Consider the following 25,540-nt stretch of genomic DNA (forward strand, 5'->3'; position numbering starts at 1 on the left):
TTCTCTTACTTAGTGCCTCTGTATTTGTTCTGCATGAAAAGCAGCACATTTTGCAGCTGCAAACAGGCCGGATTCACCTCCCAGGTCCCAGAGCCATGCCTCACCTTGATGGCAGCAAAGTATCACAGCTCTGGCCAACGCCATCTCCCTGCCTCCCTCCCTCCCCCGTCATGCACCCTGACCAGTCGTCACAGCTCCGCTACCAACATTTATAGATCCCGCAGAAGAGAAGTCACACAATACGGCTGAGCCTCCAAACCCTTGCTGCTCTTTAGGGAGCAACACCCCTTCCCCACCTCTCCTGTCCCTCCCCACGACAGCAGTGACCTTTCACAGAGCCCACTTCACTTGTTATCTCAGCAGAAAACAATTCCCTTATTTTTTAGGGCAGGGTTTTTTTCTGCTGGTTTAGCAAATCACATCAGCTCCATGCAGGGTCCAGCAAGTGCTATGTGTCGTTTCGCCCCCCTGAGCACGGCTCCAGTGCACCTTTAGGGATGTAAGCCAGGCTCTGCAGGAGTTAGATTTCCACATACACACATAAGACAGTTCAGGGAGTGGGTGCTGCTGAAAACTGACTGAGAGGGAGAAATGTAATTATTTGTCACTCCCATCAACTTCCTGCAAAGGGGCAAGGATGTGCAGTGACTCTTGTTTACATCAGCTTAAAATGCAGCATAGCTAGAGAATTGGGACTTCTCTCTCCTCTTAAGGCCCTTTGCACTAAAGCTGTAGGGGGTTCTGAGCAGAGAAATCAGCTCTTCAAGAGGACATGTCTGTGAGGACTCTCTGGTGAGGATCCCACAGCCAAAACACAGTGTCTGAAGCCAGCAAAGGGAACCTCCCTACCTCTCAGGCATACCGACCGGGATGAGGTGAACAGAAACAGGGCCAGGAGGCTGACAGGCTCCTTGGGGTCAAACCCTATGAAAGAAAGCAACAGGTTTTGTTTAGACTGAGGATGCCTACCCTCCGTCTCTAAAACAGAGCAGGATGTTTAAGCACAGGTATTGGTTTCTACATAGCCATGCCCTACCATCATCTCGTGCCAAGGCAGAGGACGTGAGGAGGATAAGGACTCCTTGGTCTTGTAAATATTTGATGATTGCCTATAAAAAACACATACAAAGTTAGAGCAACCACTCCCTTTCCTCCTCAGCACACTTTATATCACTCAGCATGACTGTCGACAAGCCCTTATTGCCGGTGAACATGTGCCAACATCACCAGCTCATTCCCTGTTGAGGAGGACACTGTCTGTTTCATGCCACTTGGGTCAATGGGGATCTGTAACCAAAAGCATTCCATTTATGTTGTTATTCAGCTCTCAGATTCCTCCCATCTGTTTCTTAAAAAATAAATATGCTTAGCCAAACTAGCTGTAATTAATGAACAAGGTTAATAATTCTAGTCCCTTCAGTTCAAAAGTTCCTAGGCATCTAGAAATTGCTTTCAACAGCCCAAGGAGAAGGTTTTCCCAGGAGGGAAAAAGCAAAGCTGGACACCAGCATCTGACAAAATACAACCAACTGTTCCAGCCACAAGCCTGACTGAAGTTCAGGCCATGCAGCTTGCTTATTAACAGCATCAGTATCAAAGAATACGTGACAAAAAATTTGCTGAGTCTAAAAGACACCTGCAACTTTGTCTTAGAGCTGGATGACTGCACATCTAAAAAGATATGTGCACTTATCAAGGCTTTTCTTATGTTTGGGTGTTGCTTGATGCCTCATTGCAGAGCTTCATTTGGACTGCCTTTCCCTCCATGGGGATAGCCATTTGGATCTCTTCCTTCCACGCAGACACATCTTTTCAGGAAACTTAGAGGAACTGAATAACCCTAGGGCTTCTAATTCTCTGTGAAACTTCACTGATCCCATTCAATACATTCAGACATAACAGAGGATTGGACTAACGCCCACAGCCTCATTTCTCCAGGACAACAGAACAGCTTTGGAAATGCTGAACAATTTCAATTTAATATTCACTATTCAGAACAGCAGCTTCCTTGCTTCGGTTGTCTCAAGCCAGCAGAGCAGAAGGGATAAGAGCCAGCATCTCTGCTGCATAAATCCAGCTCAATGAAATAGCTGTGGTTTCTCACAGACAGGACAATTTTCAGGCAGGTGAGGAGGAAAGTCAAGCCATAAGGCAGACACAGAGCTGAGAGACATCAATCGCAAGCACCCAGAGGAGCACAGCTGGCATCAGGCAACAGTGAGCCCCAGCCACCCTTTCATTTTCACTTGGGCCCTGTGGTGGGTCCTGGCCCGTGCACCACTGAAAGGGAAAGGAGATGGAAGGCATTTTTCATTCACACTTTTGGGAGCTGCGCCAAAGCAAATTCACCCACGGGCTGTTCAACAGCAAGCTAAGGGGAGGGAAGAAGCACATTGACCATTTCCTCACTGGAATAAAGGAGCTCTATTAATGCAGTTTGACAGATATATGAGGGTGGGGAATCTCTAGGGAAACGATGCTCTTGATGGCTTTCAATACCAAACTGCTCACGGCCACAACTCAACCATCTCATCTTTTGCTCTAGTGAGCCCAGCTCTGCTGGGCTTGGCAGGATGCATGTTATAGCCCTCAGCGGCTACAAAAATGGTGTGATGCCCTGGAACACGTGGCTGTCACAGATCCCAGCAAGAAAGACACTTGGACTCTGTAAAGTATTGGTTAAAATTTCTCTTACTGGTGAGAACAGGAGAAGAAAAAAGGGATAGCACAGATAAGCTTCCATCCCTTCAGATGCTGGGAACCTCAAGATGAGCTGCAGCACAGACAGATCAGTGCCCCAACCAGAGGTCCAACTGAAGTTGCACAGGTCAGGGTTACCTGCACGTGAAGGGATATTGTCTTTGTCATCCCTTCTTTCTTCTCATGTTGTTACCAATATAAAATAGTTTAATCAATAGTTTAGGGAGTCCAAGTGTTTTCCTTACAGGGATCCACAACAAACACTTGCTCTGGTATGTTACATGTGGGAAGCTGCACATCGGTGGGCAGCTCTTCAGCAGTGCCGCATGGCAACAGCACCTCTAGGCAGTTCATGGGCCACTGCCAACTTATAGCGAGGGGAGGATGTGCCCAGACAGCCGTGAGTTTGCAGCCGTGAATTTGCAACCTTGAATTTACAGGAAGCGTCAGATGTGAGAGAGCAACCAGCAGCAGCAAAGCCAAAACCAACCCAACCACAAATCCCAGCAGAGATGCAGGTGCTGCGCTCCACAGGGGTGAGGATTATCCCTTGGAGTCACAAGATGTGACAGTCACACTGGGAACAAAAGACCCCAGTGTGCTTGAAAAAAGCCTTATCAGATAATATATCGCAAGGGAAATTTGCCATTAAAAATAAATCTCAACTTATTCAGAGCTCCTGGAAGCCCATGAGGTTTCAGCAGTGTAACTATGAGTATCTAGCTGAGTGGGGGCTATTTTTCAGCAATGAGGGAGAAAGGCAGACATGTGACAGCTTACGTCTTTTGCTTAGTAATTATCATTTTGGCATTGGGGGACTTTGCTTCTGCTTTCTTAATATATAAGATCCCCTTGCAGTCCTTGTCCACCATGCTGTTTGCAATGCAAGGGGGTAAAATCATTAACGAAGACAATAAAATAATCTGAACTGGCATAAACATAGCCAAAGAAGACGTTCACCTGGTATAATGCCTTCTGCTCAGCAGGGCATGCTCACCCTAGAAATCAGTTTCCAGCTCATAGTAGGTAATCTTCAGTTAACAGTTTATATACAGAAATACTAAACTATGTCTGAGAATAACAAAGCAGGAAAATAATACTAAGTATTATTCCCTAACCAGGGAAATTCATTCCATTTTGCATTAGTTCAGAATCTGTGAATACCAAAAGTTTCAAGAGATCATTTAAAAGGCCATCTTTCTCCCAGAATGACAATGTTTTAAAATACTTACCAAGTCCTTTTCCTTCAGCTTTTCTACTAACTGATCCATTTTGTATTGATCCTTATTTGATATTTCTACTTCATACAGACTGAAGTAAACACCCTGAAAGCAGACTGCAGACAAAAGAGAGAGAATTTGATGTTGAAATAGTGCCTCTTGCATGAACTCTGAACAAACAAGTGCTCCTGTAAAAGGAAAATGGGTGTGCAATTGGTGGAAGCACTGGGTTTAAAAAAACCAACCAACCAAACAAACAAAAAAACTTACCAAGATATCCTAAGCTGGTATATGTATTTATATCGCAGTGAGTTTCCTCTTCAACCCATGCATGGTTCACTGGAGATGTTTCCTATCTTATCTCTGCAGCTAACAAAAGCTATTTAACCAATGCTGTGTGCTTCAACAGAGACAGGGAGCCTTTCAGAGGGAAATAGCTCATTCTAACATGCCATATTCTCCCCTACTATGGGGCATTGTTATTTCACACTCTGATCCCCAAAGGAGTTTAACAAAGGCAAGATCTTGGACCCACCTTAACACTCTGAATTTCACAGCAAAATTCTTCTGTTCAACTATTTCCTCTCTTTCACCAGCTGATCTTAAAAGACTGTGGCTCCATGGCACTTTCATCAAGTGTTGTTGTGGCCTGCCCCCACTTCTCCTGCCCTGGCACTATCCTGTGTCCATCTGCACTGTAAGCTGAATGCTAACCCCCAAAACAGGCTGGCTGTCAGCCGGCCCTATCAATGCCCTGACTGGGTTCAGCAGAGCTGATACATGGATGGGACGCAACACTGCAGCAGTCCACACTTGTTTTGGTGCAAGATGACATGGAAATGACATGGAAATGCACCTGGAGCTTCTGCAAATCACATCCAGAGCCCTCCATGTGCAACCTGCAGTATCTGTGCCAGTAACTGCACGTCCACTGCAATGCACAGCCACTCACAGCCATCAGGAGCTCAACACCTCGGGGCTGAGAGCTGCCAGGCTCATCAAAACTGCAACCCAAAAATCAATCAGCAGCATGAACCCCAAGTGTAATTAGACACAGGTCCCTTCCTCCCCACCCTGCACTGACCAGGACAGAGAGTGGTTGACTACAGGCAAGTAGGGTCTCTTAGCACCACTAAGGGGACAGTAGAGCCCTTCTCTTCCTTCCCCAAATCTGTGCTTTTATTTGCCGATTACTGAGTATTCTCTGCCTCTCTCCAAGGTTTCTGGAGTCCTCTCCCCTCTCATGCTGCCATTCACTGTCACTGTCAGTCCTCCTGAAGTGACAAGTAGGTTACCTGTGACGCAAAGCTGCTGCAGGCAGCCACATCTTTTGGCTTTGGCTGGCAGCTAGGCCCATCTGCCCAGATGCAGGAGACACTGGATCAGACCCCAAAAGGTGGAGTGTCCCTCACCTCGTAGGGAGATGATGTAAGAAGGGAAAAGTTTGTCTCCCTGCATTTGCTCTCAGTTGCACCACTTTTGGCATCTTGCAGGATAGGAAATCAGGTCTCAAAACAGGGTCTCCCACCCTGTCCTGTCCCAGGAATGGGCTGATCAAAGGGTTGCTTTGGGAAAAGCATTATATCACATCAGGACACCATATGAAGCACAGACAGGAAAACATCCCTGTGTTGCCTTGGCATTTTTCCTTGCTTACCTGCAATCAGCCACCCTTCAAGACAGGACCCAGTGCTATGTGGATGTGAGCTCTAACCCCCTGCAGCAACTCCTATGGCACAGCACAAGCACGTTACTCATCATGCCGGCGGGTTTGGCACTCACCTTCATTCTCAGTGTAATTTCTTTTCCCAAATGCAGCTTCTGGTAGCTTTTTCTTCAAGTCAGACAAACCCATGACATGGTTAATGTCCAGGTTGGGAGGCCTGTGGGGATAAAGCAGCAGACAGTAAGATTACAAGCATAAAAGGCTCTCAGAGTCAAGCATAGTAGAGTGTCCTTGTTGGCCTGTCACTGTAAAACCAGAGAAAGCGCCTCTGAAGAAGGCTGGAGAAGGTTCAGCTTAGCACTTTGCTGATCTGAGGATCCTGTTTGTGAACACTTCTAAACACTGATATTGGTGGCCGTGTTACTGGCTGTTTCAAATTGCTGCCTGCTGGTTGGCTTCTGACTACTGAAGATTTTAAATCTCTCATTTTTTTGAATGCTAGTTACCTCAATACTTTATTTGCCATCGTGCCTATCTGTAAACACAACTGGCTGATCGTATGTGCGCTGTCGGGAAGCCCACTTCTCACAGGGAGAAAAGTCCCAAGCAGGAATAATTGATTTGGAATAAACATTCCAGAGCAGTTAACAAAAAGAGATGACAAAATACAGCCATTTCCAGCTGCAGTTCAGGGTCCGGTCTCATGTCCTCATCCAGCTATTTCTGTGACACTGCACTGCTGGCTGCCTAACACCACTTTCCTGACACTGATGACTGCCCTGACAGTGTAGGTGATAAGTTAGTACAGCTGCAAGAAGATGCTGATCAATGAAGGGATGGGGCAGGAAAGACAAAACTGGCTTTTGCTGGTACACAGACACCCAAAGGTGTAATGCTTCACACTCCACAAATTGCACAGAAAGAAGAGAAAGGGGCAACTTACAGCTGGGCTGGAATCGTGGAGCTGTATGGGGTCCTCAGGGCGATGTTGCACAAAAGCTGGCCCCGGATGGAAAGTTGCCCCCTCCATGGACAGTACAATGCTACAGGCAAAAGGGAGAACGGCTCAAAGAAAGCAGGAGAGGGAGAGGGAGAAAGGTACATTTATAAAACAAAAACAACCACCAGATGCTCCTACCTTTGTGATTAAGCTCAGGTCTAGAGAAAAGGGAGAAAAAGAGGAACATTTAGCAATGGGAAAAGGAAAAACAGCCCACAAAAGTGACTGGGTATTTTGGAATGACAGCAAATTGCTTACAGGCTCTCTATAGCTAAGACGGGCATTTCCTTCGGCTCCCTGTACTGGCAGGCGATGACTATGTAAGGGCAAATCTGCCTGGGCCGCTCAGCAGTGCTGCCATCGGACACTTCATACACGTAATACTGGGGTGAGAAGGGAAAAACAGATGAAAAAACAAGGTGAGGAATGAGCAAGGCACCTGGGCCAGCACCATGTTCCCCTGCAGCCCACAAGCAAGCTGTCTGCACAGTCCTGTTGCAAATTGATACCTGGCTCTGCTCAAAGGCCTGGCAGTGGCTGGCCTTTGATGGTATGTTGCTTCTGCTTACGGCCACATGGCAGTCGTAGCCGGGAGATGGGCAGGTATAGCTGGTTGTGTAATTCTCAGATACCACCTTGACCTTCCCCTGTGCCAGAAAATTTACCAAAAAAAAAAAAAAAAAAAAAAAAAAAAAAAAAGAGAATACACATAATTATTTGCAGAAACTTATTTTAAAAGACCCCTGAATGCTCCTTTTCCCCAAAGACAGTGTTGCTGGCAACCCCCACACTCCCCACCACTGTGAGGGGGTTGCGTGCATTTGTGTCCTTACAAACACGAGGGCCTGCCACAGCCGAGTTCGCCAGGGCAGACAAATCTGCACTGCTCAGGAGAGCAAAGAGGAGCAGCATGTCTTTGGTGCCAGCTACAGAGAGCAGGAGCCAGTGGGGAGGAAAGGGCCCACATGCTAGCCCCATGGAGGAATAGAATGGGCCTGTGATCTGAGCCACCCTGTGGTTCCCTCTCAAATCCCCAAAATGCATGAGAGTCCAGGGCAAAAGGTGACCCTATGGGAAATTTCTGATCTTAGTGGAATTTGGAAGTTCCTCTGCATCCTCTGCTACCCTGCAGGCCACCAGTCCGGCCCAGCTGGATCTCTTGCTTTCTAGCCTGACACATCCCACTGTCAAAAATCCTGATGAGCTCTCAACAGAGCTGATTCTACACCCCACCACAGTTATGGGCAACAATGTCTCCTTAAAAACTGCTTGCACTCTATAGTGGCTTCTGAAAACCATTCCACATAAAAAGAAAGACTTGCATTTTACCTTAATTAGCTTACAAATTACAATATAGCCTGATTTTCCATGATACCAGGGTCTCGGATGAAGACAGTCTGCATACTTGGAAATATAAACCCCTGTGAAAACAAAGCAATGCAAGATAATGTGAATCATCTGTCAAGTAAAGCTGACTGCCAAAAAAACCCTGTAAAGAGGGCCCTTCTTGCGGAAATGGGAGTCTCTGCAGAGTCAGTGCTGCAAACCAGAGTAGCACTTGCTGTCATAAAAAGGGTGAAACTCTTTCTGACTCTTTTCCTTTTTTTTGACAGCTGGTATGGAACAGCATTATATGTTTCAGGGTCAGCTCTAGGAAAAGAGTTAACTTGGGTTTCTCCTGGGAGAAGTAGCCCAGCTAACATCAGTTTTGCCCACACTACATGAAAACATACTGAGAGAGGGCTTGACTCTTACAGGAAGATCTGATGAGGGCTTCCAGGTCAGACTGCAAGGTGGGGCAGGTACTTTGCTCAATTTGGAGTCACACAAAGGCAATGTGAATGTTTATACATGGGGAACACTCACTGCAAGGGCATGAGAGCAGGCCCATGGCATGACATAGACCCTCCCAGGCCCCTTCCTTGGCTCTTTATGGCCCGTCAGCATCCCAGATGTCAACATGAACCTTCTACCCTGTGACAAGGCCTATTCTCACATGGCTTATTCCCATGCCTTCTCCATGCTCAGGGCATATCATATGTGAACTTATTGGGGGTGGGGGTGTTGGCTCTTCACTCCTGCTTTATATGTGTAAACAAGATGGGTAGAGAAGTACATGGCGGGGGAAACAGGGACTGGGCAGGGGAAGGGCTACAAAGAGACACACCATAATATTCATCTCAGTCCATCAGGACTAAGATATACACCAGATAAATAACCAGTTCTTGTTTGGTTTTGTATTCACTGCCATTGACTGCACAATAATTAGGTCTCTCGGCCTGCGAAGACTTGCGGGATGAACACTGGTAGACATTCTGCTTCTGGCAGAAGGATTTCTTTGAGTAACCCATCATGCACTGCACATCTTGAGGCCCCAGACCTTTGGGCAAGGAACTTGCACATACTGAAAAGGGTTTTGACATGTCATGATCTGCTCTGGTTATTAAAAAGACTAGTGGCAAAAGCTCAGCAAACAGACTCTGAAGAGCAAACGGGTGGGGAGAGCTGCCAAAAAGCCACTTTGGTGACAAAGGTTGTTATTAACAAGGGAGAAAAAGCCTGAAATGGAGAAGTGAAGAGACAGTAACATTCCCTGGGAAGGATCCCATCCTCATCTGGTTGAAGGGGCAGAAGGAAAAAACTGCTGCTTGCTTGGTCCAAACAAGTGCAGTTTCCCATATAAGAAACACGGGAGTTTCTGTGGATCTTTGCAGTAAATAACAAGGCAGTACCAAGAGTTTGTCTGGGCTTTTGCTTTTAAAGGAGTCAATATCCCCAGAACAGTGAACAGGTCTCTTGGTCCTCTGAATAGAAATCTTACCTTTTGCTGGGTCACCAAGTATGGAAATAGAACTGCTGTTTACACGGAGGCCTGTCTGACACACCTCTTTTGCCTTCAAAAGAAGAGACAGACTCTTTTACTATCTATTTTCAAAGACAAGGGACACAGCTACTGAAATCTGTAGCACAACAGTTGGCAAAATACTTGCAACAGGCAAACATGTTGTTTCAGATACTAAATACTTGTATTTATCGAGTGTTGTTACGAAAACCTCTGTGGAAGCAAAAGCTTAGAAAAATCTGGAAAAAATCCAGCATCTCCAGAAACCACTGCAAGCATGAGGCTGGACTTTGCACCTTCTTTATCTGCACGGGAAATTTATGGAAAAATAAATGGAATGGGGCTGGCATGAAGGCAAAGGACATTTGTTACTCTGTGTTCACACCTCTATAGGCACAATTACTGCCTTGGGAGCATCTCACCAGCTTTGATTTAATTCATGTCCAAAGCAGATTCATAAAAGTGTGCAAAGACCAAATGCAGATTGACCAAGGAGTGACAATAGGAGCAGTCTGAAAACTCATTATGGATGAGAAATAAAAGCAAACCAGTCAAACTATACTCAGCCCCTTTATAAGCAACACTGGACACTCATCTCACCTAACTTCTGCCTCCTAAAAGGCAAGTGTCTAGCTTAGACCAGCCAGCTAGATTTCCCCTCTGAACAACGAAGAGAGGCACCTCCAGAGAGCTGTTTAGCCCAAGGATTTTAGATGCCTGCGTTAAATGAGGTCCAACTGTCCTCTGGAGAGCTCCCTCTTTCCTAGGGTCTGTACAAGGACCTCAGTCACTTGGCACAGACTGTGTTAAATTTCAAACAGCCAAAACAAAGCGAGACAATTCCCACACCCAAACTGAGACTGAAAGTGGTTTATTTTGCTGTAGCTCAATTCAAACTGAACAGAACTAAAATGCATTCAGGCCACTCTTATCCTGAACAAAACCATCTCTACTGTGATTTAGCATGGCATCACTAAATCACATTAAAAGTGAATTCCCACTAGATTCCCTGAGCATCCTTCTGTAGACAAACTCTTTTCAAAAATCAAAAGCATCCTTGTGAAAATGGGCAGGAGTAACTTTCCCAATAGCTGTGTCAGGCCCTCCACCTAGCTGGCAAAACTGAGGGAACTTGCCCAAAACCACCTGACAAACTCCTGTCTTCTATCACAAAGGTGCTTTTCTCTTCTAAGCGTACATGAAAGGTTTCATCTGCTGGTAATTGACCATAAGTCCACTGGGACAAAGAGAGACTCCTCCTATCTCCCTGCAGAGGGCAAAGGGGACAGCCAGATCTGAAACAGTAATTGACTGGAGAGATGCAAAATAAGATCCATCACTAAAACCTCCCAGTAGCTGCCTTCAGAACTTGCTCTGTACTATTTATACAGTAGTAATTTTACTGGTAACCAGGGTACAGAGAGCCAGGACATTTCAGTCAACAGATCTGCTGGGCTTTGGTTGAGACAGAGCACATGTGCAGGCACTTGGCATCAAACTTCTTAAGCTAAATAAACATTTCAGGTTACCTCTTCTTCATTATCAAACAGGAGAAATGCAAAGGTCTCCTCCAGCTCCTCCTGGCTGTACCCAGCGGCTTCCTTTGCTTGGGCAAAAGCTTTGAGCTGCAGAAGACATGACAACACTTTGTTCTAGTCTGTTCATGCCAGAACCAAGTGACACATTCATAGTGTGAGGACAGCGTCCCAAGTACCTCCAGTCGTGGTCAGTACAGGGCAGATGGCAGCGGCCAGGTGATGCTGGACCAGCTCATGTGCCCACACATCATTCCATCCCCCAGGCACGTGTACACCCATTCTCCAACCCCAAGGCCCCCAATCCATGCATCTGTCTGTCCATCTGTCTCTGCCTTTGTCGCCAGCAGAACGTTCAATGTCCTCCAAGAGACAGCAGGCACATCCAGCCCCACAGTGTCACGCTGTGCTCATCCCAGGGAAGTCCAGCCTTATTCCACCATGCCCCTCTTGGCAAGCATCACAGGCTACTGGGGAGCTTGTTTCATCAAGCAGCATGTGGGCTGGTGGACCATCACATTTAGTAGCCAGCTATGCCCATCAGAAGGCAGATCATCTCAGCCATGGAGAAGATGCCTACAGAAGGGGAGATGGCTTGGAGGCACCTCTCTTTTTCTCTCTCCACTGACCAGGGAAGCCTAGACTATTTGATTAGAGGGCAGGTGCTATCATGCAACTATAGCTCAGAGGGTTTGGCTACAGCCAAATAACACATTACTCCAATTTCTTTTGTCTGATAATTAAAGCAGAGCATGTTCTCAGTGCAGACAGGAAGAACATCATGGGAGCAAACAGAGCTGGATCTGAGTCCATAATATTTTGGGGCTTTAATAAAAGAAGTTGTAGTAGGATGGGATTTTTTAAACAGGATTAGATGATATGAAAACATCTCATCACTGCTTTTGCTTATTTTGGCTTTAGATGCACAGGCAAATCAACAAATTACTTGATACCTGCTTCCCCATTTGTTTTATCCAGCTCCACAGTGACTATCCCAGATTTAGGCAGCCAAAATGTCTAAACTCTATTTAAACTATGACAACAAGCAGACTGGTCATCTCCAGTCCCCAGAGAAGACAGCCTGTCTTGCACACCAATGACAGAGGAAGTGTAGGGATGAAGGCATTTTAAAAGCAGTTCCGTACATGTCCCAGTCAGCTGGAGAAAGGCAAATGGGGTTAAAACTGGTGCCTGCACAGGTGTGAGGGCAGACAAAAGAAATACCGCAAGGAAATCTGCCTCCCTGTGAATCAGCAGAAGTGCAATAACATTAAAGCTCTCCTGCTAGGTGTCAAATCAGGATTTCAACCTGCCCCCAAGTCCTGCTCCAGGAACTGCTGTTGAATGTCTGGCAACATTGGCTGAATGGACCTTTTGTTCCTGATCAGATTGGGAAGGAAGAAGTGCAAGAAAGCAAAGAAGAGGTTCCCTCCAGTCAGGAACTGCAAATGGGGCTCTACAAAGCAGGCAGATCAGCCACGTGCTGCAAAGGAAATACCTGTCAATAAACCAACATTTACAGACCTCTGCAGCTCCCAAAGAAACACCACCCTTTCCCAAACTGCCAGCAACACCCTGCTCCTCCACCAGCCTTACCTCACTTAGAAAAACATGGTTTTCCACCAGAATTGCTTGGCTGTACTGAAAACCGTCCTGAGATGTAGAGTTCAAGTAGGAGCTCTGCAACACTGAAACTGCTGTCTGCAGAAGGGAACTCGACTCTTCTGACTCCAGATGAAAACCTGGAGGAAGAAAGCAAAAAGCAGGTGCAAATATTAACTCTGGGCATCCCCAGAAGAGTATGGGGCCGCAGCAGAGGTGGGTGGCAGCTTAGTTATCAAGCCCAGATCTCCATGGAGCAGATCAGCCCTGTGGCTCCCAATGGGAGCATCCGCTCGGCTCCAGCCATGGAACCCCCAAGTCTTTGTAAGTTAAACTGCCTTTTGGCAGGAGGAATACAAGCTCCCTGTTTGCCAGTGACCCCTTAAAGTTTTTCATTTGCAACAGGGAAAAAAGAAAAGAAATCAATAGCAACTGCCAGAAGCAAAGCCTGGTGGTAAATTAACTTTATGCTGAGCAGGTCAGAGTTTTCTCTTGTGCTAAAAAGTTACTTAGATTCGTTGCGCACTCTTTTAGGGTGTGAGAGTTGATGTCTGCACACAGGGAAAATCTCAGCGCATGCTCAGTTTCCCAGGGTTATCTGTTTTTCTATAAAGATCTTCAGGTCTTGAGTGAATGTGGTTTTCAACACCATGAGAGCAAGCCTTCCTTCAAAGCCTCAATGGGCAGAGCTTTCTCGAAGCCCAAATTCTCTCACATCTCCAAGGAAAACATCTGAGTGAAACACTTCCCAACTGCATCCCACCAAGAAGAGGTCCCAAAGCAGTTGACAAATTAACTATGGATGCAGAAACAAATGAAAGCCCTGCAGTATTTGTGCTCTTGCAACTGTTAAAATCCAAGTATTAAATAAAGCAGCCACTCTGAAAGACAGGAAATCCTGGGCTCAGTCTCTGTTGCACATTTAAAAACCTTTATTACTAGCGGTGATTCATGAGCTAAGAGATTTCAAATCCCAAGCTGAGTTTTCAACATAGACACATTGAAAAGGTTTACTAATTCTGACCCATAAACTTTAGAAAATAAAGTAGTCATCTACAAGTAAAGAAATGTAGAACTGCTGAACCTCACCCAAAGAACAGGTTTTGCATGCTGGACACTCTCTAAGAAAAAACCTCACCAAAATTTTTGAGGACAAATAGATAAGTTCTCATTTTAACCTCTAAAGCAAAAAGGCCCACATTCCTTTGGTGATGAGCAAGATAGCATCTGTTGTAACCCTGCAACCTGCTTGGGGTTTTGACTCCTATTTTTAAAGGCTACGTTCTAATAGCTTTTTTCTTTTCCTCCCCTCAATTAAAAAGAAGACGAAAAGGCAGAAACACTCCCTATGTCACAAATCTTGTTATTTCTCTCAAAATACTCAAGGCCAAAAAAGGACCTAATATAAGGAACAGGAAAAATAACAGTTCAAATTATGTGTATTAAACTCATTTAGCTACACTGCTCTAAGCCAGTTCAGCCAGCCTGCACTATGGAGCTTAACAGGGGAAGGCAGACAGCATCTGTGTTGTGCCAGGCAAAAGACAAATCCAGACAAGGCAGAAACTGGGGGGAAACAGTATAAAGACTGCTCTAAGAATGGTTCTAAGAAAAGCATGTAGAGGACAGGTGGGAATGGAAATTGGGAGCACAGAAAAAGTCTTTAAAAGAACTCTCTTAACCTCGCTCTGGGGAATGTACGTCTTTTGTGCCCTCTTGTATTCACTTTCTAAACCTCCCACTTTCCCACTGTAATCATTAGAAGTAGTCAAAAAGCAGGTGAACACAACTTGGCTCTCAAGCACAGAAAAATGAAAAATAAAGAGGTCTTCCCACTCTCTCTCACTATTACTGTTTTTTTTCTCTTTGACCCTAATGAGTGTAAGAAGGGATGTTATGTTTTCTCACTTTTTTCCTCACTTGTCTTTCATTTTGCTTTGTCTGTCTCTCCTGCACCTTGTGGATCTCAATGAAGCAGTCAGGGAGTTCAGACTCCTCCACAGAAATCAGATTAGGGAATTACATCCCAGCTCACAGCTTTGCTTAAAGGCTTGGACCAAACACAACGTCCCTTTTTGCTTCCTGGCCCAAGCACAACAACAACACTTGTGTCCAGAGTCATCCTCCAAGGAGCGACAGCCCCGTCCTCAGCATCTTCTCTACCAGCCTAAACAAGTCCACCTCCCTCGACAGCTGCTCATGTCCCAAAAGAACAGGACTGCAGCTGGTGCTATTTAATTTCACAGCTACTGCTCCAAACCATCTCACTTTTCAGGGTGCAAAATTCTGCTCCTCCTACTGATAGCGTCTTGCAACTTTGCATTATCGACAAGTTCAGAGTCTTGAAGTATGAGAAAGGCCATGTCTAAACGTGCAAGCTGGGAGCCTGTCATGTGTTTCCACACAGAGTATGTGAGACACCAAGTTGACAAAGAGAGATTATGGGGTTAAAAACCCCTCCAGGTGCAGAACACATAGTGAGGGTGCAGGGTGTTAAATCGGCAAAAGCATTGGATATTCAGTATCTTTCAGGGGTAAAAGCTAAAGGCTTTAAAAAAAAAAAAGCCTGGGAAGATCTTGGAAATGCAACATGAACAGCAATTTTGCAAGAGATAACTCAAACATTTATTCCTCCCTGCAAGTTCAGCTGCAGTGTAAAAAGGAAAGTCCTAAAGGGAAAAAAAAAAAAAAGTTGCTGTAGTAATACGTAAATACGTGAGATGAAACAATCACAGAGCGTGACACCGAGTCCAGCAGCTTGCTGTGACCCTCAACTCCCCTTTCAGATTTAAGAGGCTCCTTCAGATCTGTTCCCACTCTGAGGAAGACTCTGCAGTCACACAAATACATGCAAAACCCCGACACATGCAGGTTTCATTTGCGGGAGCAGAAGGCCCTTGACGGTCTCTGTGCAGGATGTGAGGAGGCAAAAGTGAAAGTGCCCAAACCAGAAGTAAAAGTGAAAGTGTCCATTCCCCTCTGAGCAGCTTGGACATGTCACTACTGCCGTGCAGCATCCTCAAGGAACAGGACCAACTTCTCGCATGGCGTCAGCTGGACAGCAGAGACGCATCACGGGACTGACAGCTGGAGGAGAGCTGGAGAAACGCAGCACGGCTCTGCACCAGCACAGCACAGCTGAACCCACAGTGGGTGTTACCTGTGCCCTGAAATCCTTGGGGAGGGGATTCACAGCCTGTCCTGGTGATTTCCTACCCTGATAGCAAGGCAGAAAAAAGTCACCTTTGCAGCTATTAACATCAGTTGCCAATGCTGCAAGTAAGGCTGATCTTTCCCTCGTGTTGTGGCTGTGCAGAAGTCATCTTCCAAGAGCCTTGCATTCCTTGGAAGGCTGCTAACCTCATTCTTCCTCCTCCTTTTCAAGACTTAAAGCCAGCTCCTTTGACCTTTCCACCCCAATCATGCCTGCAAATGTCTCAACATGCCCTATTCTGTCCTCTGCAAAGCGTTGACTAAAGTCAGCCTGAGTGGACATGCCCCACTGGCACACACACCTCCCAGGAGCTGCACGCCTTTGCTCCCCTTTCCAATTCAGGGCTCCTGCAGGTACTGGATGACCATCAGGAGGGCCAGCTGAGGCCAAGAGGTGCAGACTTGCCAAAACCAGGATCCTCTTTCGGCTCATCCATTTTCACGTGACCTCTGGATGGCCTCACCACGCAGAGACTTCCAAAGTCAGCCCAGGAGGAACACCCACAGCTTTTGAACCACTTGTACAGACTTGTACAGAGAAAAAGGTTTGCTTCTCTTCCCAGTGGGGTTGGTTTTTTTTTTTACCTTAAAATTTTAGTAGCACTTGCTGCAGACAATTGAATGCTGTCAAATCTCCAAAAGTTTGCTACCCAGCATGGTCAACACACACTGAACACAGCCACATTGCTCACCTACAGGGCTTTTGACCTGTCCTTGGCACAGCAGCTCCTGCACAGTCCCTTCCCACAGCCCTTCTCCATCTTGCCTCTCTTCAACCAGGATTTCCTCCGTTTTCCTGGCTTTTCCTGTTAGTATGAGCTGTAACAGCAGGCATCACTGGCAGTGTCAGTTCTGGCACTACCACATGCTCCTCTGTACTGTCAACAGTTCATGTACCACCAGCTGAGACTCAAGATCATCCTCCCAAGTTCTTTGGCTCTGCTGAAGTCCACTTTCTCTCTTCTTTTTATAATTTCCCATCCCAATTTTGCTGCTCTCGCTCTTTAGGTTTACTTTTTAATCATTTCTAGCACACAGTAATTATTATGACAATTATATGAACTGTCCTTTTTAACTCTGTATTATAAAACCCACGGTACTACATGCTTGACCAGCTATTCACCTGCAAACCTCTTTTAGCTACAGCCTACTGACGGAGCAGCCACAAAGGTGACCTGGTAAACGTACTGACAAAGAAGGATGTCTCTTTTTCCAGGAGTCCTGAGACATCCTTGATAAGCTCAGCCAAAACCTCCTTGATGAAGAGCAGCTGATGGGACAAAGAAACTGAGGTAACAAACTGACCTTCCAGTAAAACAGAAGTCAGCAACAACTATTCTGGGAACTGACATCCTACGCCCACTTATGTATCTACACCAAAAAGGTATAAAAAGAAACTCACTACCTACCCAAAATCAGCTTCTCTGCAAGAGCCTCCCTGTATGAGATCTCCCAGACAGACCAGACCCTCACTGGGAATGCCTGGCTGACTCCGGACTAGGTGACATGGATCATCTTTGAAGTGACACTTTCCATCGCTGACCGACCCTGCTCCTGGGAGCAGTTTGGTGAGTGTTGCACCAGTGACACCTCACATAATATATTTATAGTTGCGCCCATCGGTAAAGGTTCATTAAGTATATACTTGCTTTGCTAGCTGGAATTCTGTAATAACTGGTAATATACATATATTTGCTTTACTCTTGTAATACATATATACTTGCTTTCCTAGTGGTAATTTTGTAGTGTCTTGTAGCATATACTTTATATATGTACATATTTGTTTTTACTAATAGTAGTTTTCTAGTAATTTGTAATAAAGAAATTCTCAGAAACGCAGACTTCCATGTCCTTGTGTATTGCAGAGTCCTGAGAACCCCATGGTCTCATGCTCTTCGCCCACCTGCAGGTCAGGTCACCCTCACAGGTTGTGACCACGACTGCTACACCTGCACAGCCCAACTTTTATAACAAGTCTTGGCTCATTACTGCTGAAGCACAGAAGTCACTTTCCTCTTTCAGTTTAAGCCAAAATCTGAGCTAAATTAAGCCAAACTAAGCCAAAAATCACCATCTCCCAGAAACGCTTAGGAGCAGGAACGTGTCATGCCTGCAAAGTAACAAGATGCTGACTACAGCAGATGCTTCTGACTGTTGTAAAGTATTTCCAGTTAATGACATGATGTAAACTAAGCTTACATTTACTCTCCAGTAGTAATCAGGCAAGGAGACGTAGCACAGACCACTCGCGTGGCTAGCTGATATTAGGTGTATTTTCAAACCGATCACCCGAGGCAGACCCCAGAGACTGCCTCGCACAGCACGGCAGAGCTATCTCCACCACGGAGCAGGTGTCCTATGCCCATGGGCACTGGTCCAGGGCAGGGTTAGCATGGCACCGAAACAGAAAATAATCTGCCTTGGCATATTTGAGCCTCTTGGGATTTTCTTGTGTTTTAGCATGGGTTCTTCAAAGCCTTTCGGTCTCAAAATACACTCTCCTACACCAGACAAGTGCCTTGTTCCTGCTGCTCCTGCCATTATCAGCAACTTTCACAGTTTCACTGCTTCCCAGCATCTTGTTCTTTCACTTTCTTGCCTTTTTCCTTCCCGTTTTTTCCACTCGGAGACACAGACAACTATTCTAACCTTGTATTTGTCAGGCTGCAAATAAGCAGAGCTGGCTGAACCTGCCACAGGGTAACGGATCTGATCTAAACGTACAACAGAGCCAACACAGCCAGGATATTACATGTACGAGAGGCAGATGTTGGGCATGGGATGGGTTACCAGGACAGGCTTGTGCTTATGGTCCAGCCAAAACAAAACCTCTAGCTTAAACCGGGCTGATGGAGGCACCCATTTGCAGAGATGAGGAGTGAGTCTGTTGGCAAATGAAAGGGAAAAAGGCCTCCCACTGGGGATGGAAAAGGCAGCACAGGTTGTATCACAGGCTGTCCAGCAGAAGCAGGAAGGGCTCCAATGACAAGCAGCATTTTCTGAAGGTCTTGCCCTAGGATGCTGCAGACGAGTTAAAAAATCAGCTGGGGGGGTGGGGGGCAAATCTGTTAAATGCAAAGATTCCACCTCTTCCTCAGGAAGTCCCTGAGCCACAAACCTGCGCAAGTGGCATGTGTTTTCAGGAGAAAGAGCACTGTACCTTTGTTCACATACCTTTCCCTAAGCAGCCACTCCTGGAGTCAGGATACCAGCCAAGATGGATATTCGGTCTCAGCTGGGACAGCCCATTATATCAGCACAAGGTTTTACCCCTACCCCAATGCGCATGGAGCCACGCTGACACCATATGATGGATATGCAGTGCCACATTATCGTGACTGTGGTAGAAAGCATCTCTTACTCTATGTGGTTCTTTCACGGGCAAGACCAGGAACTTATTGAGTCAATTATCCTGCAACTACTACAGGCCTCCTGCAAGTAAATCATCATAACAGACCATTACAAACCACCTCTCTGCAGCTGATGTTTCCTCATACTCCCAGAAAGAGAGCAGTTGGCTCGCATGGATGTTCGGGAGCTCTCATAACTGTGGAGCTGTTTTCCCCTGGAAAAAAAAAGCATTCAAATTGCTATGCAGGGGGGAATTTTTGGATATGACAGCTCTCTTACATTTGCTGAAAAAAAAGTAAGCAGGCTGATGCAGCTCCCCTCTCCTAAATTAACATCCTTGACCTTAAACCCAGGAGTTACGTCCCTGTTTGATGTGAGATGGTATCTTTTGCAATCTTCTGGTTTGATGTATTTAAAACACTTCCATAGTGAGGCAAGGGGATTGCTGCTAAGCTGGAAAACCCAGGTGTTGGATTGTATTTTAAACTTCCTCTGGGATCAGGTAGTCCTGCATCAGGCTGCAGGAGCTTTTGTAATGCTTTTCATCTCAATATCAGAGACTGACAGTATTTATTTAGATCACTTTTAGGCAATGCAGGGAACCCCTGGCACCCTCTCAGGAGAGCTACCACTCTGCCCAGAGGACAGGCAACCTTTACACAGACAGCTCCACCTGAGCTCTGCCAACACAGATTTAATCTCAAAGCGATATCTGAATGCATCTAGTTGGCTGGGGAGAAAACATTGTTAGCTTCCTCACAGGTAGGGAAGGTTATGTTCCTACACTATGTAAAAAAAAAACCCACCACCCATGTCATAAGAAATTTCAGCAAACCTGGTTGTTTCCAGCTGTGCCCCAAATTCCTTCCCAGAGAAGGCAGCCCCAACAAGACAATACCTAATTATGTAGAGAGCAAGGGAGCTGAACTTGTTTAGTTTGGGGGAAGAAAGCTGGAGAGATCCAACTGCAACCCACAGCTACCTGATGGGGAGCCACAGAGACGATGGGGCCTCTCTTCTGGCACTGGCAGATGGAAACAACAAGGGGCAATGCCTCAAGTTGCACCTTGAGAGGTTCAGACTGGACACGAGGAAGAAATTCTTCCCCTGGAGGGTGATGCAGCTTTAGGACAGGTCGCAGAGAGGTGGGGGTCTCATCCTTGGCTGGCCAAAGCCACAGATGCCCCTTTCTGATGTTGGTGAAAAACCTACTTGGAGTAGGAGTCCTACACCAGAGAAACTTTCCAAGTAACATTTCTTTGATTTTATAACCTCCCTCCTGTTACTTTCAGCTGCTCACATAATTGAGGAAGTGGTTATTACAGGTTTTTCCTCCTTAATTCATTGCAATAGCAGTTGTTGCTGCCTTTCATCTCAGCAGATGCTCCTCAAAGCCATGTCCTGCCACAGCTCCCCTCTTCTATCATCTTACACAGGGTTGCCACCTGTTGTGGATTCACTCAGCTGCAGGTGTCTGCATTGACTCTTCCCAAATCTAGCACCAGCACAGGTATTTTAGCACTTAGACAACTAAAGATTACCCTTTCTTTGCAAGACCACCCAGTCAAGTCATTCTCCATGCTAGCACAGTAGCTGTGATGGCCTAAGACAATCAGACTTGATGTTCTTTGACATTGTGGGAGAGCTGTAGACTCGTGCACAGCATACTAAAAACCCACCAATGACAGCCTTGCCTTCGCTAGGTTACATTTCAAGGATCCCTTGCACACAGCCTACAGACAGTACGTTGAAACCCACGTGTTAAACCCAGCCAACCACACAGCACCCGCAGAGCAACATCCAGCCCTCCCAAGAAATATCAGCCTGCCACCACGTGAGCTGGAGTTCATCTGCTGCCTCCCAGGACCCTGAAAAATGGACGCTGGGGACGTCCTGGATCTAAAGCCCTTGCACCGTCAAGGCGACTGCACACACTACAGCGATGTCCTGGGTCTTCTGACACACAGGCAGCCTTGTTAGAGCAACAGCAATGGTTCACCTGATAAAAAACAACCTTCCCAAGGCAAAAGCTGCCCCATTTGGGAAAAGGAAAAAAAAAAAACAACAAACTTGTTTGCGGCTGGAGAAAGCAGGCATACAGTTCCCCTGCCTGAAATCCTGCAGCTACATTCCTCCAGACAGCTGGTTACTTCTTTTGCCTTTGAGCAAGCCTGAAAACCTCCCAAAGAGGGATATATCCTTTCTTAGGCTTGTTTCGTTGCATTACTTTTGCTCTCACCACAGATGCTCTCCTTTCAACATCTACTTTCTTTTCCCTGATCTCTTGTTCAGCTTGACAAGGCAATAGAGCTCTAACCACATGCTCTCTATGGACCCTTTGGCTGTGGAAATTACCAAGACACACTTAGGGTTTCAAATAAAAACAGAACCAAAGCCAAGTACTAAAATTCCCATGCATGCTGACTCCAAACACCCCATCAGAACTAGTGAGTAGTTGTCTCACCATCAGAAAAAAAAAAACCAAAAGCCAAACTGTGCAAAAATAGCATTTACCAAAAATAATAAACACTTCACTTTCTTGTCTTTAAGCAATTCTAACCAAGAATAATCAGTTGCTCACTTTGACAGGTGCCAGAGTGACCAACATATATATTTCATGTAATAAAACCAGCCCATTCCACCAAAGCTGTAATCCAACATGCATTTCAGTGGGTGGCTACAGTTGCCGATGCAAGCCCCTAAGCCCCAATGCTCCTTCTCTTCCCCTCCTGGCACAGCTGGGGCTGCGTAATGAAGAAAATCAGCAAACTGCAGTGTAAAATAAAGGAGGCTATTTTTAATCAAGATAGGTTCAGCAATCTGGATTGCTGCACAGCTTCACAAACAGTTGTACCAACACAGCCTGAAATCAGGTGGGATGCGGATGTTACGGAGTATCAGGGGTGAGTGTCTGGGAACGGGGAACACTTAAGCTAGCTCTGCTACTGCCGAAAATGCCAGCTTTAAGAGCAACGCTAAAAATAGACCAAACTAGTATGTAAAACCAGCTTCAAGCCGGGTAATACAGTCTCTGGTCCTAGGCGAGTACTTACACTTCTTCTTATCGGAGAAGATGGGGAATTCTCTGACAAAACAATTTTTCAATTGGAAAACAGCAATTTCTGTGAAATCAGACGTTTTCTTGACAAAACACTAGATCTAACAAATTCATTCAAGTGCAGACCAGTAATTTCCAGACTCAACCATAGGACAGCTAGTGCCAGTAGAGCCCCATGTTTGTCTCCCTGTTCACTACCAGTCTCTTATAAGCATTGTAATGGTAATGGGATCTATCAAGCAGCACTAAGAAACACCCACTTTGACCAAATGCTTGGGGTAAAACCATGAGGTTAATGTTCTGACTTGAATCCCACAGAACAGAGCTTCACTCAGCATCTCCTGCGTCCACAATGAGCACCAAACCACCAGGCTACTGATTACTCTGGGCCAGGCAGGCTTTCTTGCACATTTTTAAAAAATCTTTGTTCCCATGGAGGAAGGAACGTGTTTTACAACTATTTTTGTGCTGTCTACCCTCCGGTTTACTTCGTCTATCCCAGATTATCCCCCCTTCAGTAGCGCAGACCTACAGCTCGGCAAGCCCTGCTCTTATCTGAGCCTCTGCGGGACAACTTATTTGAGGACAATCTGGGAGCAGAACTGTGCAGCACCAGACCAGAAACATATTTTTCGCCCCCCTCTTCTAGGGCCAATTTCCAGCCCTGCAAGGCAGCGCAGATGCTCCATGAGGGGAGCGAAGAGGCCTTCCAGCCTTCAGCTCCCCACGCCGCTGCCAGGAAGGGAGCAGCATGCAGCCTATCTGTTTTTATTTCCATACCCTGCTCCTGAAGGACACCTGCACTGACCAGCACGGCTCCCCAAGGACAGACTGAAGGTGTGTGCAGCCACAAAACCGAAAAGGACCGTGGCTCTCCCAGCTGCATAGACCTTGGGATCAGCTTACCCTCAACAAGCGGGAGCTTGGAAAAGCCAACGTCTCCCCAGTGAGCCAGTCAAAATTAAATTAAAAAGAGCTGCTTCCTGGGTGTCGAAGGCCTCCAGGGGCTCAGAGCAGGTGCCTCCAGCCCTGACCCAGGGCCTGCTCCCCTTCACCCAGCCAGAAGCGGGGACACCCCCCCTCAAGCTCGTCCCCGCGGGGCCGGACAGCCCCGGCTTCGGAGAAACGGAAGGGCAAAGCCGGCTTGGCCTCTCCTCCCTAGACGAAGGGTGGGATGGAGCCGGCCTCCCCCCCCCCCGCCCCTCGCCTTCCCCGACCCGGCTCGCTCGTTCCCCGCCCGCCCCCCGAGCCCCACTCACCCGTCCCCGAGCCGCCGGTCTCCTCGTCCCGCCGCTCTCCCATGGCCGGGATTCGCTCTTCGCCCTTCTCCCGCCACGCCGGCCCTTAAGCCTCCCGCATTGCCGCCCCCGCCCGGCCCTCAACGAGGCTCCGCTCCCGGCGGGGCCCCGGCAGGGCGCGGCGCTACCGGGCCGGGCGGGTCGGCTGGTTTAGCCGATGAAGGGCGGCATACGGGGCGGGAGCGCTGCGGGCCGCCGCCATCCGCCGGCCCCAGGAAGTGAAAGGGCGCCGCGGCGGGACGGCGCTGGCGGGCGGGGAGGCCGGGACCGGGGCCGGGGCCGGAAGGACGGGCGGGCGGTAGCCGGGAAAAAAACAGAAAGTGAAAACTGAACCGGAAAGAGAGCGCGGCCGCGCCCGCGGCTTTCCTCTTCCCGCGGGTCAGCGCCGCGCCGGCGGCGGCCTTCGGCGGTCCTGCCCGCACCGTCCCGTCCCCCTCAAGCGCCTGTTCATCGCCGTTCACCTCCCTTCGCCTCAGTCTTTCTACCGGCGCCCTGTTTGGGACCTTCCCTCAGCCCCTTCCCTGATCACCTCAGCCCCTCAGTCTTCTCTTCCCTGCCCTAGGCCCCATCCTTCATCTCAGTCTTTCCACCGGCACCTTGCCTGGGACTTTCCCTCACCCCCTCGGTCTTCGCCTCCCTGCCCTGGGCCCCGTCCTTCACCTCAGTCTTTCCTCCATCACCTCAGTGCCTTACCCCGGCGCCCTGTTTGGGACCTTCCCTCAGCCCCTTCCCTGATCACCTCAGCCCCTCAGTCTTCTCTTCCCTGCCCTGGGCCCCGTCCCTCACCTCAGTCCTTCCTCCATCACCTCAGTGCCTTACCCCGGCGCCCTGTTTGGGACCTTCCCTTAGCCCCTTCCCTGATCACCTCAGCCCCTCAGTCTTCGCCTCCCTGCCCTGGGCCCTGTCCTTCACCTCAGTCTTTCCTCCATCACCTCAGTGCCTTACCCCGGCGCCCTGTTTGGGACCTTCCCTCAGCCCCTTCCCTGATCACCTCAGCCCCTCAGTCTTCTCTTCCCTGCCCTAGGCCCCATCCTTCATCTCAGTCTTTCCACCGGCACCTTGCCTGGGACTTTCCCTCACCCCCTCGGTCTTCGCCTCCCTGCCCTGGGCCCCGTCCTTCACCTCAGTCTTTCCTCCATCACCTCAGTGCCTTACCCCGGTGCCCTGTTTGGGACCTTCCCTCAGCCCCTTCCCTGATCACCTCAGCCCCTCAGTCTTCTCTTCCCTGCCCTAGGCCCCATTCTTCATTTCAGTCTTTCCACCGGCACCTTGCCTGGGACTTTCCCTCACCCCCTCGGTCTTCGCCTCCCTGCCCTGGGCCCCGTCCTTCACCTCAGTCTTTCCTCCATCACCTCAGTGCCTTACCCCGGCACCCTGTTTGGGACCTTCCCTCAGCCCCTTCCCTGATCACCTCAGCCCCTCAGTCTTTGCCTCCCTGCCCTGGGCCTCGTCCTTCACCTCAGTCTCTCCCCCGGCGCCTTGCTTGGGACCATCCCTCAGCCCCTCAGTCTTAACCCCCCTGCCCTGTGCCCCGTCCTTCACCTCAGTCCTTCCTTCATCACCTCAGTGCCTTACCCCGGCGCCCTGTTTGGGACCTTCCCTCAGCCCCTCACCCCCTTCCCTTGTCCCCTTGTCCCCTTCCCTCACCCCGGTCCTTCCCCCTCAGCGCCTTCCCTCAGCCCCCTTGTCCTGGACCTTCCCACAGTCTCCCCTCATACCCCTTCTTTTGGCTCTTCCCACAGGGGTTTTCCCCCATCTTTCTTGAGCCCTTCTGGCCCCTTCCCTCGTCCCCTTTCTGTGGCCCTTACCTCAGCATCTCCCTTCATTCCTCGGCCCCATCCCTGTCCCCGCTGCCGCCCTTGCCCCTCCTGAGGTGGGGTACCCCCGGGGCCCCTCATGGCGGTGGCTCCAGGCCCCACTTCACGGCAGCAGCCCGGGGTTGTTCAGTCATCCCTTTTTTAAACAGCATTTTTCCTGGGGTGTGAAAAAGTGCCCTGGCATCGTCCTGTCCCCCCGCCCCAGATACTCTGGGTTTTGTTCCTCTGTTGAAAACGT

General features: G+C 48.0%; 1 protein-coding gene across 7 annotated transcripts in view; it reads right to left on the minus strand.

Annotated features, from left to right (window-relative positions):
* Positions 1-23,743, minus strand: part of TASOR2 (transcription activation suppressor family member 2) — a 44,714-nt gene extending 20,971 nt beyond the window's left edge. For 6 of the 7 annotated variants that reach the window (XM_049813747.1, XM_049813746.1, XM_049813744.1 and 3 more), the window contains exons 1-13: positions 23,447-23,743; positions 12,560-12,705; positions 10,958-11,053; positions 9,408-9,480; positions 7,916-8,007; positions 7,096-7,233; positions 6,845-6,969; positions 6,725-6,744; positions 6,530-6,629; positions 5,703-5,803; positions 3,933-4,036; positions 1,037-1,109; positions 850-924 (exon numbers count right to left, since the gene is read on the minus strand). In XM_049813747.1, the coding sequence (XP_049669704.1) occupies positions 850-924; positions 1,037-1,109; positions 3,933-4,036; positions 5,703-5,803; positions 6,530-6,629; positions 6,725-6,744; positions 6,845-6,969; positions 7,096-7,233; positions 7,916-8,007; positions 9,408-9,480; positions 10,958-11,053; positions 12,560-12,705; positions 23,447-23,489 (1,186 nt within the window). In that variant the 5' untranslated portion in view covers positions 23,490-23,743. Of the gene's footprint in view, positions 1-849; positions 925-1,036; positions 1,110-3,932; positions 4,037-4,190; positions 4,290-5,577; positions 5,680-5,702; positions 5,804-6,529; positions 6,630-6,724; positions 6,745-6,844; positions 6,970-7,095; positions 7,234-7,915; positions 8,008-9,407; positions 9,481-10,957; positions 11,054-12,559; positions 12,706-23,446 lie in introns of those variants that run through there. The other variant, XM_049813749.1, reaches the window with a different exon arrangement.
* Positions 23,744-25,540: the final 1,797 nt, after the last annotated feature.

The sequence above is a fragment of the Accipiter gentilis genome, chromosome 11 (assembly GCF_929443795.1).
Source record: "Accipiter gentilis chromosome 11, bAccGen1.1, whole genome shotgun sequence".
Taxonomy (NCBI): Eukaryota; Metazoa; Chordata; class Aves; order Accipitriformes; family Accipitridae; genus Astur; species Astur gentilis.